The sequence below is a fragment of the Notechis scutatus genome, chromosome 1, assembly GCF_049901735.1.
Source record: "Notechis scutatus isolate UNSWTSFEM ecotype Mainland chromosome 1, rNotScu1.2, whole genome shotgun sequence".
In the NCBI taxonomy this organism is placed as follows: domain Eukaryota; kingdom Metazoa; phylum Chordata; class Lepidosauria; order Squamata; family Elapidae; genus Notechis; species Notechis scutatus.
The window spans coordinates 92701849-92720761 of record NC_142009.1 but is presented as its reverse complement, the minus strand read 5'-3'; the positions used below and the strand labels follow the sequence as shown (position 1 = coordinate 92720761).

General features: G+C 37.8%; 1 protein-coding gene across 4 annotated transcripts in view; it reads right to left on the bottom strand.

Moving 5' to 3' along the window:
- Nucleotides 1-18913, bottom strand: part of AHI1 (Abelson helper integration site 1) — a 72641-nt gene that overhangs the window by 11026 nt on the left and 42702 nt on the right. For all 4 annotated transcript variants that reach the window (XM_087971243.1, XM_087971234.1, XM_087971226.1 and 1 more), the window contains one exon: nucleotides 3126-3184. In XM_087971243.1, the coding sequence (XP_087827369.1) occupies nucleotides 3126-3184 (59 nt within the window). The remainder of the gene's footprint in view (nucleotides 1-3125; nucleotides 3185-18913) is intronic.

Genomic DNA, 18913 nt, shown 5'->3' with positions numbered 1-18913 from the left:
TATCTAAGGCTCCTAGTCTTTTACTCCTTAGGACAGGGCTATCAAATTCGCAGCCTGCAGGCCAGATGCGTCACGTGGCCACGCCCATACCCGGTTTAGCAAAGTGGGGGGAAAGTCCCGATACGTCGCGTGACACCTCCGTGATGACTTGAGTTTGACACCCCTGCCTTAGGATATAATCCTGACAAAGAAAGGCTTAATAGTTATCTATGTCTTCAGCTTCCCTGTTGCTCAGCAAACTGAACTGTTTGGAGTAACAGCTACACTGTGGATAAACCAGCAAACCACAGTATACCATGCCATTTGGTTCCAAAGTGATGGATAAGAGGGTTACCATGATTAGTTCTCAATATGGCTTAGCTTGTCATATGAACATACTCATTATAACTTCTGCAGTTAATAAAATAACTTGACATGAGAGTCAGCTAAATTGATTAACGTCATGTTTCATGTTGAACAGTGCAGTGAAAAAAAGATCCAAGTTATGAGAAAAAGAGATTTGATGCAAAATACTGTGGAATGTGGCATTTCCTAAATACTCTTCTGCTCGGAATAGTCCTGCTTTTAAAGGTGGAGAAATGCACCCACCACTGATTGTCCCTTGCCTCTGCCATTGCCCCTATTCTAAAAGTTTGGAGGGGAAATTTAAAACCAGTTTGATCTAGTGGCTAAGGCATCAGACTAGAAACCGGAGAATGTGAGTTCTAGTCCTGCCTTAGGTATGAAACGTTGGCTGGATGACTTTGGACCTGTCATTCTCTCTCACATTAACCCACTTCACAGGGTTGAAGGAGGAAGAAATACTAAGTATGTTTGTTGTCTTGAGTAATTTATAAAAATAATAAAGGTGGGATAAAAAAAATAAAAAAGGATCCTTGATATATTCTGAACCAGTATGGGAAGCATAAACGACAGCAGGAGGATGAAAGCTCTTTACAGAATCAGAAGCCTTATCAATACTCTCAATTTATACTGAAACGTTCTGTTTATATTTGAAACAGAAAAGAAAAAAAGTGGTGGTAATTCAAATGTTAAGGAATAACAAAACTCTGGTCTATAATGTGAATCATTAAATTACTATAAGAGGTACTACTGCTGCTTTCCTGAGTTTTCAGAAAACTGTGATCCTTATTTGATTATAGTCTTTCAAAGATTTAATGAGCATCGGAATCTATAATCTACCTAGAGGAAAAACTGTGCCAGACTGTACTTTATTGAAATCTGTAATGTACAAACATACATACATGAAATGCAAACACAGCTGCTGTAACAAAGCTTATAGGAATTTCATTTTGAAAAAAGATGAATCGAAAAGCAGATTAAATAATTCAACAGCTAAAATAAGTCAGGCTGCACAACTATTTCAATCCGTTTTTCTTTAATCAGAAAACATCCTTTTGACTTTAAAAGATGTTAATTTGCATACTATTAGAAGAAAAATCAGACCACTTCAATTAAAAAGAAAAAAGTAATAAATAGCATAATGGATTTCTGCACTGATGTATGAGAACTGTTGCTATACAGTTTTGTGGACCACTGTAGTTCGATACAGAACAATTTCATCCCATTTTCACCCCAACCCCCCCCCCCCCCAGTTTATAAATCTAAACATACTTTAATCCAGGATTCCGGAAAGTCAATTAAACATTGCATATGTATATACTGATTTTCAGCTACAATCATTTATTTATACAAAGAATTATGTGAAGGATAAAGTCGAGGATAAACAGAGATATACAAGAAAATGAACTATCACATAGTATCTATGGAATTTCTGGTTTGCAAAGGAATACTATATGGTAGCCAACATCCAGGGGAGACTTAATTAATTAATTTTAGAGATTTATAAGGCTGCCCCACTTGAAAAGACAATCAAACAAGTTTTATAAAGTGCTCTAAGTTGTAAATCAATTTAAATTATTTAATATCCAAGTAGGGCTTTGGTCAAACTGCTGCAACTGCAATCTTTTGTTTTCATAACACCCCTCCCCCAATGCCAAAAATTGGAATAGCTATGTTTATTTACAAATTCGTTTTTTTCTTCCTGCTGGATCGGTTGTTATGGTTTTTTTTTTTTTTTTTTACCATTTGCCACTTACATCTCTTTTATTAAGCTCCCTTCTAGAGAAGCCAGGTTTAAACCACTGACAGATACTTCTTTAAAAATTAATTTTTAAATTTTCTTCTTTTCCATTCTCCTTTTTATCTTTAATGCTCAACCCACTTTTAAACTACTAGTATGTTTGTGTATCATGCTTACGACAACCATCTTTTTTACACCCTACCTATCTATACTGAAAGACTAGCTATTTAACAAAAACTTCCAGAGAGAACTCAAGTTGTAGTTTCAACCTGCTACTTTTAAAAATCTCAAATCAAGCCTTAGGAGACAGAGGCTGTAAAATAGGAAATGGCAATATAAGAAAAACTGAGAGATCAGGGAGACAGCTCTCACACTTCTTCCAATCAGACTTCTTTCTATGATTATTCAAGATTGCTACAAATGTTCAGTCCATAAGAAATTAAAGTATTTTTTGCAAGTTTGAATGAGTCTTGGCAATAGTATGCAATGGGAGATAAGCATTTTCAAAGAACTTCCACATTTTCTTTGCTTTTCAGGTGAGAAAATCCAACAAAGGAAACCTAAAAATTTGAACACAACCTAATAATCTGTTGCATATAATAAATGAATGTTTCTCTCTTTTTTAATCAGTCTCCTTATGATTTCTCCAAACACTAACAACAACAAAAGCATCTGGGCTTAAGTTAATAAATTAGCAAAAATTAAATTATCTTCTCATCTCAAACTGCAGTTAATATGCCACTTAATTTTTTCCCTTTTTGACCTATTCTTCACAAGTCTGTATTTCGTTTTAAAATAAAGATGGAGAATTTGCCATCACTGTTTATCTAATTAAAATGAATTACAGAGAAAGAGAATATTGTATTGTTCATTCTTTGGTTTTGTTATTATGGAAAGCAGACAGCTTTTCTGGAATGAAGTCTTTGTAATTGAAGGCAAGTGGAAGAAAGCTTTTGTTCAGTGGTAATCTTTGAAGATTATTTTTGTAAAGTTTAATATATATATTTTTTCTGCAGAAAGGAGGTACAATTCTTCTACTTACCAAGTGTAGTCCGGCTGATGGTGTTTGGCTGAAAGCATTTCCTATTGGGATGAAACTGCCTGTGAAAAGATAAAACTGTGAAACTTTTGCTTGTTATCCCCTTACTGTTAAATCATGCTTTTATTTAAAAACTTGAGAGTGAGACATTACACAAAATCTTAAATAAAAACCACCTGCTTTCGCTCCCATCTCTACATACTTCAGTCAGGAACAGTTGGAGAGTTTATCTAATAGACCTGACACCAGGTTAGCTAATCCAGTATTTCCACTCAAATGATTTGGGGAAATGGCACAAGAAAATCCCCACGTAGTATTACTTAAAAATATAGCTGCTTTTCCTTGTTGCTGAATTCATCACTCATCATTTCTTGTTTGGTCCAGTAGGAATTCATTCTACATACCCACTTCAAAATTGCACTGGAGTACTCATTTTATCTTAAAGGACAAGTATAAGCAATTCAATGTATTCTCTTTGATCATATGACATCCTGGCTCCATTCGTCTTGCTCTTTAATTCCAGCCACGTAGAGTACATTGCTCATTTAACAGCCCTTTGCATTTATTATTCTAGTGGCTATTAAGCTCACAAACCTTTTCAATAAGGCAGGGTGCTTTTTTTGTGTGCAACTGGTAACTATATATCTCTAAGGAAGAAGGCATCCTTAAAGACACATTTTTAAAAAATGGAGAATCTTTTGTCCCAAAATAATTTCCAAAGGTCAGTTTAGGAAACCCAGAAAAACTATTGTGTAGTGATTTGAGTTGTGTAGTGATTTGAGGACTGTCAAAGAACTAGATTCAATAGTACCGGTGTCCTGAGAAGAATAGATACATTAATCTCAGCAGTGGAGATAATAATGAGAGACAAAAAAAAATTCCACATATTGTCAGGAGCAATATCCCCCAAAGTAGTGCCCTCCCAATTGCTTATTTGCCATCATGAATATGCCTCACTTGTTTCTAAATAGCCAATTGTATGTCTCAAAAGTGCTTCTTCCAAAAGGCAACTTGGACTTGTTTTTTTCTTTTCTTTTGAAAACGTTTCACTACTCATCCAAGAAGCTTCTTCAGTTCCCCAAAGAAGCTTCTTGGATGAGAAGTAAAATGTTTTCAAAGGAAAAAAAAAAAAAAAAAGAACCCAAGAAAGTCGAGTTGCTTTTTGGAAAAAGCCCCTTTGGGACAACCACGACCTATGGATGATTGAGAATCTCCATCGACCAGGGGTATCAAACTGGTGGCCCAGGCCGGATGCGTCACACGCAGGCCACGCCCACCCCAGCTCTGCAAAGGGAAAAAAAGAAACATCACGTGATAGCAATGTGACACCTCGAGTTTGACACCCGTGCCATAGACATTCAGCTAACTATGTAAACACAATAATCAATAAAATATTGAAATTCACTACTCAACTTTCTTCCCCAAAGAATACTATTTTGACAGCCTTCCTATATATTGGCAGGGAGGGGCTTTGGGAAAGTGTCATTCTCCAGGCACCCAGCTCCCTCTCTCCGGAAGTGACGACCCACAAAGACTCCCTTGTGCAAGCAGATAGTTGAAAAGGTAGTGAAGATCCAAGCAATACTGTCTTAGTTGTGTGGGTAAAAACCAGCAACTTGAACTTAGCCTGGAACTTTGCTGGCAACTCGTTCAGCTCCTACAGTGAAGGTGTTATTATGGTAAATAGGTTGGCACTTGTCCACAGATAAGCAACCATCTTTCATGCTAGCTGCTACTTTTGGGTTATTTTTAAAGGATGTTCCCAAGTACTGCAGTAGTTTAATGAGAAGGTAGTAACAAGGGCATGAGCCACAGTCTCAAGGGCCTCTTGGTCCTGGAAAGGTCACAAACGCAGAGTAGCAGAACTTGGATGACATTTCTCTGACATTTTGCTTTAGTTAAAAACTAAATTGATTTTTTTTTTTAAAAAACTGGGCCTTACTGGTGAGTTCTAAAATAAAACCCAATAGCAAGTGAAACGACTTAGTTTAAAGTCATGAGTTAAGAGTTCAGCACATTCCGATGGCATCTGGTTGGGAAAGATACAATAAGGCTAACAATGAAAACAATCAAATAATTAAACACTTTAACACTAATCAATATTCAGCAGATCGAAGAGAAAATGTAATAAACAGCGTTGCCTGAACATGAAGGCCTGGAGTTTTAATCTGTACTCTACCAATGGAAAGTGCTGCTTTGGGGTCTCATTCTATATCAGGGGTGTCAAACTGGTGGCCCATGGGCGGGATGCGTCATGCGCAGGCCACTCCCAGCTCCATGAAGGGGAAAAATGTCACGGAATGTCACATGACGGCAACATGACGCAGTGAGTTTGACACCGGTATTCTATATAGATTCACATTCCATCCACATTCCATAGCCTCTTGTAATGGCTGTAGTGTAGAGTCAGGCCAGCTGCTGCCTATACTGTTTTGGATTTTAATTCTACCAGCCCCAGCCAATTGGGGAAGGGATCCTGGGAGATGAAGTTCAAAATATCTGTAGGGTAGCAGCTTGGCTATCATGCAATGGTGTCCAAGTACAAATACAGAAAGAGATAGTGATTTAGATATACAGGTCTCAACCTGCTCTGTGGTTTCTTATCTTCACCCAATGATCTGAAATTAACAGATCAGATGGGAATATTCCACCACTGCCCTTTAATACTTTAATGTTTAGACTATCATATTTTATTCTCTCCTTTCAAGATATCATGCCCTTGTTCATGATGGCCTTTTCATCAAGCACAATTAGCAGTTTTAGCAGGTAGGCAGCTCAGATGTAACTGAATGTATATGACACTGGTATGTTAGGGTATTAAATGGGTATTATGAAACATAACATAAAATCCTGGGTTAAAAAAATAGAAACGACTGATTAAAAAAACCTCTGCAAACAAAGCAAGGCAAAACCTCAGACAAATTTATTTTAAAGTAAGTCTCCCGTTCATTCAAATCTACATTCAGGTAGCTCCATATTCAGTAGTTCGGTATTTGCTAACATCTGTATGGACATCCTTCAATTAAACACTGTGGGTGATATCAGCTCATTAGTTGCCTTGTTTCTCAACTGATGGGAGTTTTTAGGTTGAGATTATTCAGGTGCACTGGCAGGCATCCATGGGAAAGCTTGCAAACTCTCCATCTGCATTTTCCCTACCTAAGCCAGTGGTATTAGTCACCCTCATAAGAAATTTCCTCACAAATATTTTAAGATATACACTGGAAGATATATATGTAATTACATGGCATCACCTCAAAGAACTTGCTCACAGACTGACAAGTTCATCATGGGAGTAGCTTGCAATACATGTTCTAGAATCTAGATATTAGGTTTTCTATCATACATGTTTCTCAATTCGCCATGATCATCTTACCGTAGCCAACTCACCATGGGACAACTCACCACAGACAATTCTTTGCAGGTTAGCTCAATGTGATAAATGTTATCAGCCACTATTTCTTTGACATTATTTCCATTTTATTCAATGGAAATAATGTCGAAGAATAGTGGTAGATAACATTTTATCATGTTGAGTTATCCCACATGGAATTGTCCATGGCGGGTTATCCCACAGCTAGTTGGCCACAGAGAGTTGTCCTGTGGCTAGTTGGGTGGGGTGAGATGGCCCTGGCAAGTTGTCCTAGACCCCAATAAAACAGAGGCTTCTCCTTGCTAAAGATTCTACACCAAAACATAAGAAACATGATGTAGTTTATACAATGTATAATGTAGTTTATTGTGAGGTAAGGTGTGTTTAGAACCCTACACTGGAGAAGCCAAGCAGCGATGGGATTCAAATTTTTTTACTACCGGTTCTGTGGGTGTGGCTTGGTGGGTGTGGCAGGGGAAGGATACTACAAAATCTCCATTCCCACCCCACTCCAGGGGAAAGGTACTGTAAAATCCCCATTCTTTCTCCACCCCACTAACCTGCTTTCCAACTCGTGTGCAGGGCAACAAAAGAAGACCCAGCCGATCAGCTGGGACTCGGGAGGAAGAAAAAAGGTGGGGGTAGGGCCAATCAGAGGTGGTATTCTGAACTACTCAAAATTTCCGCTACCGGTTGTCCAGAACTGGTCAGAAGCTGCTGAATACCACCTCTGAAGCCAAGCAGCCTTTACATAAGAGGAAGCAAAGCAACGTCTCAGTATCAAAATCATCAGCTTCACTTGAAAGAAAAAGAACACTCTTTTGAGGACCATAATTTTCACCATTTTGGACAAAGAAGATAGATGTTTTGAAGAGGAGTGAAGGAATCCATTTATGCTAAAATGAACATCTTCCCTCAATAGTTGCATACCTTAGACCCAACCTGTTCCCCATTTTTTAATGCTACTCTTTCAGGAAAATCAAGTCCATTTCACAGGTTCACACTTAACAACCCAACTAAGAGAAGGATTTGGAGCAAGGATACCTTAATGACTCTCTGCTTATCACCTAACGAGTCTATTCAGATTAGGTGAGAAATGAAATCACCTCGGAGGACATATATGGGGTCTCCTAGCCAATTTTCTCAGACTGAAGATGCTACTTGGATAAGCAGTGAAACACTTCAAAGAAAAGAAGTCTAGTTGCCACTACTCAACTTCCTGTCTAGTTGGGGGATAACATTGATTGAAACAGCACCAACATCGTGTCATTTATTACAATTTCTACCCCAAGTCTGTCTGTCTGTCTGTCTCTCTCTCTCTCTCACACACACATACAGAAGGAGAGTGTAACACTGCTTTTGTAATTTGAATAAAAGTAACAAGTTCTTGCTGATGCCACAACCACAGAAGTATGTGGAGTTATACACATCTGATGTGTGAAAAAGGATGATTAGTGGCTTAGAAAAAAATGCACACAAAACATAATGAAATGCATTGGATAATGTATAGCCTGAGAAAAAGAAAAAAAAATGCAAAGAATAGTGAAAGAGGAAATGGCTAAGATTAAAAGAAAAAGATACAGAATGATATTGTAAGAAATAAACATGGTTCTGAATATGTGTGAAGAGGGCTAAACAACGAGTCCCAGGACAGTGAATGGAATGAAAAAAAACCCCAATTATATAATTTGGGATAAAACTCGGATAAAGAAATGTCAGCAGGACTATTTAAGAGACTTGTATTATAATGGAAGTATGTTGAATACTGGAATTGAAACTATTGATGAAGAAGAGAATATAAATGTCGCAACTGCAGAAAAATAGCAAGGCTGCAGATGTAGATGGTGGAACTAGAAAAAAAAGTTTCTTTATTGTGATTTGCTTATAGAGTGGCTGTGCGACTTATTTAACCTGATAATGTACTTGGCAATGGAAACACATTGTTATAGTTACCCTATTCAAAAGATGTATGTAGAAAGTAAATGTTTTGTTTAAATATGGAACTGAAAATTGGTTGTGTGACAGGAATGGTATATATCTGAAGATCTTCAGGAAATTATTCATTATTGAAGAAGGACTAAATGAGGATGTATAATTTCTCTTTGGTTATTTAATAGGTAAATGTATAAGAAATGCTAGTGGTGATATTACTCTTATGTGGGATGGAGATTTAGATATATATTTACTTTCAATTTTTAGAGTTTTGTAAGGAGTTACCAAACTCATAAGGTAAAAGAAATATGTCTAAGTGGGTTACACAATTTAAAACAAGAACAAACTAAAATAGAAAACAAACTAAAATAGAAAACAGAAAATGTATAATAATAATACTTAAAAGCTTAAGATTACTAAATGGCTAAACTGTACACTAGGTATTAATACCTAGGTATTAACTACTATGCCACTAAAATGCTACACTTGTGAATTAATTAATGTACATGTATTTTACTATGTATGTATAAATTTATGTAACATGAATTTATGTAATGTACATATAGATATTTTACTATGTACATGTATTCTAATGATTCCATATTGATGGTGAAATCTCAAAAAAGAGAAAGTTTCAAAAGCAAAAAACAATGTGGTATGTGGACATGGAGGAAACAAGCATGAGTTGCAAGGGGGAAAAGCATTAAATTTCTATCCACAAGATACAGAAGTTTTCTTTTATATAAAACAAAAATTCTGCCAAGCAACAGATGTCATGATTATTACAGATAAACTGAAATCAACAAGATCTGAGCAAGCCAGTACAGTACATCTGTCAGTAGTCAGCTGGGAAAAACTGCACAATCCAATGTATTTTAAAGAGAATAGCCCGGAGCTGGGGTGGGCAGAAAACAGATTGGGATCTAGTGGATGATTTCTGGGCAATGTGCAATAGATCAGTAAGTATTTGCAATTCCATTTCTTGAACAGTAGCAACTATTAAATCATTTTTTTCCACTTAAATTGGACAGTTTGGGGTTTCCAGGTGTAGACACTTATGGAAAGACAATAAGCATAGTTCATTTCAGGGACTGAAAATTAGTTCACAGGATAAGAATGTGCTTAGAGGCTTTCTATGCTTTGATTTTTCTAAGTGTTTACCTCTTGAATGCAGCTCCAGCTAGTGATGTTCCAGTGAGAAATTCAAAGAGATTTGGCAGGTCAATCCACCTGTAGTTTAGAAGGGAGGGGTCTTTAACAGTCTCACTTCCGGAAACACTGTTAATCCCAAACTATATCAGGGACCTACCGTAATATGTGCAATGTGTATAGTTTCGGGGAACATGGGTGCAAATATCATAGTTTGGTATTTAAGTGCGGCACAGAATGGGGAAATTCAACGTAAGGTGAAGAAAACCCACATCTTATTGCAAGAGATTGTGCTTTGTAAGGATAGACTGTCCTTATATCAAAGTTCTCCCTTCTATCCACAAATACAAAGAAGCAAGAGAGAGAGGCACTGCCAGAACAATTCTCTTAAGACAGAAGCACCATATATTCAAACACCGTATATTTTTGTTTTACTTTATGGCAAGCATAAAGGAAATCAGAGCTTCAGCAGGTGCCATCTTCAACCTTTTAGAACTTTGCTCCACAATCTAGCTAAAATAGAGAACAATTTTTAACAGCCAAAACTGGCTTTGGGGAATTATTTTTCTTTGGGTGCCCTTAAGTCAGAGTTCACAAAAACCTGGTAATTGCCTGGACAAGTCCTGGAAACTTTGACAATGTTTTCGGAAGTGGTTTGCCCTTGCCTTAGTCTTAGGGCTGAAGGACTACCAGCTGAGCTTGTGCCTAAGGCAGGCTAGAATCCACAATCCCTTTTTTTAAAATAGCAAGATGTTCTTCATTCATCTATTACCTGCAGAGTATAAATTGAGAGGAGAAATGGGATTGGCATTGTCAATATTGCAGGAACAGGTCTTTCTGTTAACAATGTTCATCATTTTTGAGGCCAATAATCAAGGAGTAAATGATCATGTAGGGTTGTGACATCTGAGCAACTGCATGGCTGAAGGGCCACCCAGAAAAGAATTTAAATATAATGTGATGTAAAGCCTCAATTCAGACATTTGTGTATAACTGCAATTTTCTTGACCATTGCCTATGCTGGCTGGAGAATTCTGGGAGTTGAAGTCCACAAGTCTCAAAGTTGCCAAGTTTGGAGACCTCTGGCCTATAGCTACACAATGTCTGAGTAGGCTAACTAGGGCAGATTCTGCTTAACATAATGATTTCAAAACAACAACAATGTAACAAATCATATACAATAATTTAATTTCAATAGACATAATTCCTGTGTATTGAACTACATATCTGAGCTGCAATATTCAACATTAGTTCTTCCTGGAATAAATAGATAGCTATATAGAGATAGACAGACAGACAGAGAGGCAGGCAGGCAGGCTCATTTAAATTGGCTGAAGGAAATATTCTAACTCAAGGGATTTCTTGATAACAATTTGTTCAATGCATAGTATATGGCTGCATTATATAGAATCTTTCATATATTATTCACAGGATGCTGCTGTTCTAATATTAAACCATTCCTGCATATTGTCTTGATTATGGAAGTTACAAAACATGAACATATATTTACAAAAGCCTGCTATTTTTCTTTCAGATGTTAATGATGATAACAAGAACAACAGAGTTGGAGCAACATCCTTGTACAATCTTGCTTGCAAGTTTCTCCTGCTGCTTTCCTTCCAAACAACAGATGTTTAAATTCTAGCACAAAGACTTTCCAATCCGTATTAGAATAGATCAGGGGTCTTCAAACTTGATAGCTTTAAGACTTGTGGACTTTCAACTCCCAGAATTCCACCTCCAGTCATGTTAGCTCAGGAATTCTGCGAGTTGAAGTCCACAAGTCTTAAACTTGCCAAATTTGAAGACCCTTGCAATAGATGTTTCCACTGGAATCCTGAGCAAACTATACCCAATTCCAATGCTGTTCCTTGGCCTCGCCCTTTTCAAGGATACGGTTTTTGAATGGTGCACAATTGTGAGGGCCTTCAAATCATTTGCAAGCATGAATGGTAAATCTCATCAAAGACTGATTCACCTGAGTACAACAGTGTGATGCATTTGCAGTTTGGGGAAATCAAGGTTTTATTTAACGGAAAACTGGACCAGGTCAAGATCCAGGCCTTTATCACAGGTTTCGATAATAGCAAGGACAGTGGGCAATGATTAAAAGCACACTAGTGCCATAGAAGAAAATCTGGACCCTGAATGGGTCACTGCACAGTGAAGCAATCTGACACAGACATTGCTCAAGAATAGGGATCAATAGCAAAAAAAGAAAAAGAAAAAAAGGGATTCAATATTAATGCAGCGTCAAAAACAAACAATAAACAACAATAACAAAAAATAGCCACACAGCATTAAAAAAGCTACCTAATACATAAAATGTAACTAAACATGACAATTAAACAACCGGAGAGACTACTCAGCTGGACCTAAACACCTGGGGGAAAGGCAGGTCTTAATGTTTTTTCTAAAGGCAAGCAGAGTTGCTGCATGTTGTAAACGGAAGGGGGGAGATAAGGCCACAGCATAGGGGCAGCTAATGAAAAAGCACGTATTGCAAATCCTTCCCAAATTTCCCAATATGTATAATGGACAAATAACATGGATTGATTTTTTAAAATTTCAGCCATGGAAGTTGAATATTTTGGTTACTAAATTGGATAAAGGGAGGGGAGACAGAGAGGAACAGAATGCAGAGCTCCAAGCTATAATGAAGTAAGACCTGTTACATCAAATATAAAAGCAACTAAAGCCAGAATTTTAATTAGAGATTAGAATCAAATACATTTACCAACCAACACACCCATTTAATAATTACTTAGTTATCTTATGGAAAGGCCACTGCATTTTTTCATTTGTTTTAAAATCTTGTAGAATCACATATATAATAGAAAATGGTCTAGGACTGACATTTCATTTCCTTCCCTCAATGGCAGACGTATCACAATGTTTTGCAGAATTTATTTATTCATTCTCATATAGAATTTGTGTTCACATGCTCTTCCAGATACAAGGCTGGGGTACCTCCTTCCAGTCTGAACATTGGATGATGGCTGGGGGAGGGGGGGGGAACAACGGAAAGAGTGTCATGCCCAGGGGTGGGATCCGACAGGGTTAACTACCAGTTTGTTCATTTACAAGGTTCGGTGATTTACGATGTGCTTCCCTGCACGCTGCCGGCGCGTGCCTGTAAATCGTTATCAGCATGCTGTGTGCAGAGAAGCAGCCTTTCAAAATGTCCCTTTTTCCTGCTTTTTTAACTGCAGCTGTGCCTCGCACGGCAGCTGAAGTTGAAAAAATCAGGAAAAAAAGGTCAGGTAAGAGCCCAGGTGGGCGGGTGGGTAAAAACATCAGCAGACATAGAACCGGTTCTATGGCTGCTGTTCTTCAGAGCTACCGGTTCTATAGAGGTGGACAGAACCAGTAGAAACCCACCCCTGGTCATGCCCCTGTTGGAGTTTGAATCCAAGGAAGACAAACAGCTGACAGGGAGTGGGAGTGTGGCTCTGTTGGCTGTGGAGGAAACTGGGGAAGGGCAAAATCCAGCTGGGCAGAGCAGGGAAGAGGTAGAACAAGGGAGAGGGAGTTCCGAGGAAGACCCAGGCCCACCCCCTCTTCATCCTAGGGCATGCAGGGAAGAACGGAGAAGAGAGAAACGTGGGTTGCATGGCTTATGGGGGAGGAAAGGGCCCTGATTTCCTTTATTAGCCACACCTGGGAATGAGAGTTTAAAAGAGATGCAAGCTGAGTGAGGTGTCTGCTAGAAACAAATGTGACTTTATCTTGTGTTGACTTTGGTTATTTGCGTTCCTGGCATCCTCCCGTGTTGAATTACTGCCGTTCCTTCATGTCTGGAATTCCTTCTCTTGTCCTGCTGGACTAATTACCTTGGTTGGACTTATAGTTACAGTTTTTGTTGACGACCTTTTGGACTTGATTCTCTGCAGCCAAAGGCTGTTCCTGGGAGTTTTTCTCCAGCCCAGAAGGTAACCAGGACATTGGGGGCAAAATTGGAGTTAATAAAGGGACTCCTACTGATTATCTGACTGTGTTGCCTTTGTGCCATACCTGGGGTCATCACAAAGAGGGATTTGGGAGATGAGGGTAGGAAGAAGGGTTTGAAGAAAATCTTAGCCATAGGAAAACTTTTGGTCAGAAGGCAGGTTTATGAAGATATATCTAGCACCAAGTAAGGCTGGGATTGATAGTCCATTGATAATGTCACACTTTTTATGTTATGGGAATCTGTTCACAATTCAGATCATTTTAAAATTTTCAATCATAATTAATTTAATTTCTTGTTTAAGCGACAGCAAGATGATTGTGATATTTTCTATTTTCCCATGTTCCACTTAATCATGTCAACTAAGATAGATAGATAGATAGATAGATAGATAGATAGATAGATAGATAGATAGATATAGATAAGGAAATAGGAGAAAAAAGTTCTAAATCAGGAAAGGTGGTGGTGGTTTAATGGAAGTAGAAGAAAACAATATATTGTTTACAGATATTCCTAGTAAATGGAATTATGCTTTAATTTTGAAAAAAAGTTTCAAAATTTTAATTTTGGAAAAAAAAAGATTTAAGGGGAAAAATATCTTCTACCATAGAGAAGGTAGAAGCACATTTCTTTCCACACTGAAAAGAATTCAAAACACTTTAAATGGTTAAGGTATCAATTAGTATCCAGAAGGCTGAGATTCAAGCTCACATTTAGCCTCACTGGGTGACTATGCCTCAGACCTCAAAGTGGTTTTATTATTGTGGGGATAAAAGGAACAGAGAACAACAAAAAACCTCTGCCAGATGAGTAACTAATTCAGCATGGTGCTATTAAGCTTGCATTTAAACAGACCAAATTTTAAACAGTTTAGTACTGGTGCTGAGCAGTTCATAACTTGATCATTAACTAATGGTAATTGGCACTCCCTCCCCTCCGCCTTGGTAGAGGAATAAGAAGTTGTAGTGATACCCATCCACCTTTGCAAAGCTTTTTTCTCATCCATTTAGTTGTTATATTTCTCATGATCTTACACTTATGAGTGCTCCAATCCACTTGTAAACGTAATCCTCAATTTACAACTGTAACTTAGCTGGTCATTAAGTAGGTCATCCATGTGACCGAGCTGATTTTATAAATTTTTTGCAGTGGTTGTCAGCAAATCATCATGATCGTAAAGTGAGCCCACTGTCTGCAATGGCATTTCTTTTTTGCTGGAAATTAAATGTAAAAATATAAACAAATATAAACTGAAGTCATTTGTCTGAGGAACACTGTAAAGGGCCTTAAATGAGGACCAGTTACTCAGTGTCCAAAATGTGGTCACATGACTGGGGGCAGGTGGCCATCTGAACTTTGAATCTGGATAATAAATATTTTGGGGAGGGGTTCGGTCCATCAAAAGTTTGAACAGTTGCTAAGCAACCAAACGCAAGTCTTATGAGAGTATCATTTTAGCATTTGCTCATTAACACCTGGCTTTTCTCTGCAATATCAGCCCAGTTATCTGTGGAATTGTTAAGATAATGGAGGAGGGAACACGATCCATCAGGATATTACTTGCTCACTTAAAAATCTCTTTGAACTGGGACTACATGTGAGCATGAACTAAACAAGACAGCCTCAAGAATTAAGAAACATACTGTTGATGTGCTTTCTTGCTCCTTCTGCCCAACCTTCTCTGCAATCAATAAATCTTTATGCCCATGGAAGTCTTGCAATGCTGTTGCAATCCTCTGGGTTTAAGTTCCCTGACTCTCCTTCCTACTTTAGTGTAGTTGCTATTGTTTCCACCTAAAGATGCCTTTATCTGATGTATTTCCCATTTAACCCATCCCATTAATCTCTATCCCATGTCTTACTGACAAAAAAAATGGGAGAAAATTCCAGTTTAAAAAAAGATGAAATAAAAAGCATAAGTACCATACAGAGAATAAAGCATAAACTTAAATAAAGCATTTATCGTATCTACTCAAGTAAAATTCCTTCAATCGGAAGTTCCATTATTTGGATTTAGAAGCTGAACAACCAACCTTCCCCAAAATCTTTAACTGATAACACTGCTCTTTTGCATTCATGAACTCCTGCATGAGAAACAGAGGGAGATGAGGGCCTGTTGATCCTCTTAATCTCTTGGCAGTTTTTGATAATGCCAATCACTACACCCATTTGGATTGTTTTCATGAGCTGGGATCCTTGTTTCCAGTCCAATCTCAGAAAGTAATGGGAGAAAGCGGTTGAAATCATTGATGGCAATAGGACCTTTGGGAGCTACGCACAGCTCTATTTCTCAGTACCATCTTATACAAGATAAGCTGTGCATGTGGATCAGTTCCTGGACACAAAGTTGAGTGGAAGGTAAATAAACTAAAATTGAATTTGACCGAAAACTGGTGGGCGGTGGTTTCTAGTCATAAGAACTGGTAAGAATGTTCTGTTCTCAATGGGATTCCACACCTTCTGAAAGAGCAGACAACTATCTAAAAGTCCAGGCAAAGACATTTAATGCACAATAGCAAGCTCTATTAAGGTATCTCATAGGCTGGAATTTCTGCAAGCAGCTTATATGATCTAGCAGAATTTCTTCTCTGTGGAGATCAAAAGCTCATCACATTATTATTGTAAGACCTAAATGTACATATTGAATAGCTATTTCATGATATATGTGACAATCTGGGTACACCCATAGATATTCTAAAAAAAATGTAGTTTGTAAAGGAATATCCCCTATTGTATTACAAACCTGCAACTTGATTCAGATTATTTTTACAGAGCACATTTGGCATAATGCTTAAGAAATCAGGCTAGAAATTGGGAAACTGTGAGTCCAGCCTTGGGTATGAAGTCTTCCCTGTTAGGAAAGAGATGATGGCAAAACAGTTCTGAAAAGCCTTGCCAAGAAAACTGCAGACAGTATCCAAGAATCAGATGCCATAGGAAGTAAGGGGGAAAAGTTGACAGCTAGCCTATCCATTCAGACTTACAAAAGTTTTAGATTCCATGGGGTAGATAGAATTCTTTATTGGCCAAGTGTGATTGGACACACAAGGAATTTGTCTTGGTGCATGTGCTCTCAGTGTACATAGAGGATAGAGGTGGTGGTGGTTGAGATCTGGTAGGCCTCTATGGTTTTTTGCCTGGCCACCTGATTTTTATAGTGATTCAGTGGTAACATTAACCCAGAGTTCACTACATTTCCAACACTGCCCCTTGTAAACCTTTACTAATATTACCTCTATTTCACTTTGATGCCATTTTATTTCAAAGACTGGAACCCTGCCCCTTTCTTTATTTTTAAGCCTTGATCGCCCATTTGATTATGCACTGTTCTGACCTCTAACAGAGAAGCTATATCACTGAATAAAATGCCCATAAATATTAATACATCATAAACTGCATTACCTGCTTTTTGAGATACACAATCACCATTGTCATTGAATAAGAGAACTCTCAAAATTGAGAATTGCCTATTCACATTTCCATTCTGTTAAGATTCCACTTATCCAGATCATTACTTTATTTAATCGTTAGGATTTATAGATAATGATTATTTATTTAATTAAATGTATACATTGCCCATCTTCCCAATTCAGATGGCTTAAGAATGATAAAGATACATATAAAAATAATTAGAATTAAAAATGTTATATAAAAGTTAGAACAAAGGAGTGGCACAGTGGTGAGGTCCTCTTACTCCATCAACCACCTCCAGCAAAAAGCACTCCTATCGGGATTCAAGCTGGGTGAAAATCATTAATAGGCTCTGCAACGAGGCCTTTCTGCTGGAACAAGTAGAGCAGGATAATCCCATTTGGCTGAGACAGCTCCCCAGATACGCTGGACCCACGCCATAAAGGGCTTTAAAGGTAATGATCAAGACCTTGAATTGGACCCGGAAGCAGACTGGTAACCAATACAGTTCATACACCGGTGTGATGTCTATGCCACGTTAGGACCTTCAGAAGTGTCCACACCACTGCATTCTGGACCATCTTCCAATTACTCTTCAAGGGTAGCCCCATGTAGAGTACATTGTAATAATACTATTGAGAGATGACCATGGCCTTAGTGAATGTGTACAGGGCCTCCTGATCCAAATAAGGGTGCAACTGGTGCATAACATGAACTTCGCAAAGGCCCTCCTAGCCACGACTGCCACCTGCTCTTTCAGTCTAGAAGAACCTACTGAGGGCGCACTGAGTCTGTCTGTGGTAACCCAACTCCATCCAGAACTAGAGATGATAACCAAATGGATGGGTTCAGCTGTTGTTCCCCATCCAGACCCCCACAGGCCTACAGGCACTGCTTAACCCTGTTAACAACAACAAATCTAAATACATGAATCTATAGACCTGTTCAGCACTTATAATATCTTATCAAACTGCAGAGCAGGAAGTATATTTATAATATTTAGATGCTTCACATCGGAGAATAGGCCAACCTGAGGTAACTAACAGCATGCTCACATTCTTGTGTCCCAAGCCTCCCAATCAAATTTGGATTAGTTAACCCATGCAACTGAGGAGGACAATTTACTCTCCCATGAATGGAGAAAAGTTGGCCCTAACCAGAATTGGAAAACTACTATCTCACTAGGATTTTAATCCTTTCCTGCCGTTTTTCATAATCAGGAAACTACTGCATCAAAGTGCAACATTCATTTACTTGGCCAGGATTTGTACTAATCTAAACATCAAGTTTCATTTCAAGGTTCCAGAAACTACTTTGTGATCACTTAGATGCTATTTCTCAAATCCTGATCCCCATATGTAATCAGAAATCATCTCACTCACTTCAATATAATACATCCATGTAAGCATAATTGTGCAGAGGACCAACATTTTGCCTACCAAATAACTGTTAACGTTCTGGGAAATCCATCCAAAAATCTATCTTGTTTCTTTAAAATTGTAATGCTCAATTTTAATGAACAAAGATTTTAGATCATACTTCCATACTTTATCATTTCGCATAATCACTTAAAATGCATCCTTATTCATAACATGTGCAATTGAAACTTGATTTAAAACTAAACTTGTATTTTTTTTTCTTGATTATTTCAAGGATTTCATAATGTAAATTCATATTGACTGTAACCTTGCTTAAAAGGTCCTAAAATATCAATTGAATTGAATTCTACTAAATCTTTTTTACAAAACTGAATTAAGATTCCTCTCCCTCTTATTTTCTGTATAATTAAAAAAAAGCTAGGAACATATTTTGGCAAGTTATTTGCACAATACTACGTCATACCTTGGTTTTGCAATCTACAGAGATCAATGCCAAGTAGAAAAGTAATGCTTGATTTAATCCACACCCTTGTATAATTTGGCTGAGAGTACTTCCTTTATCCCAAAGGCACAGCGGTAATTATCCTAACATATACCA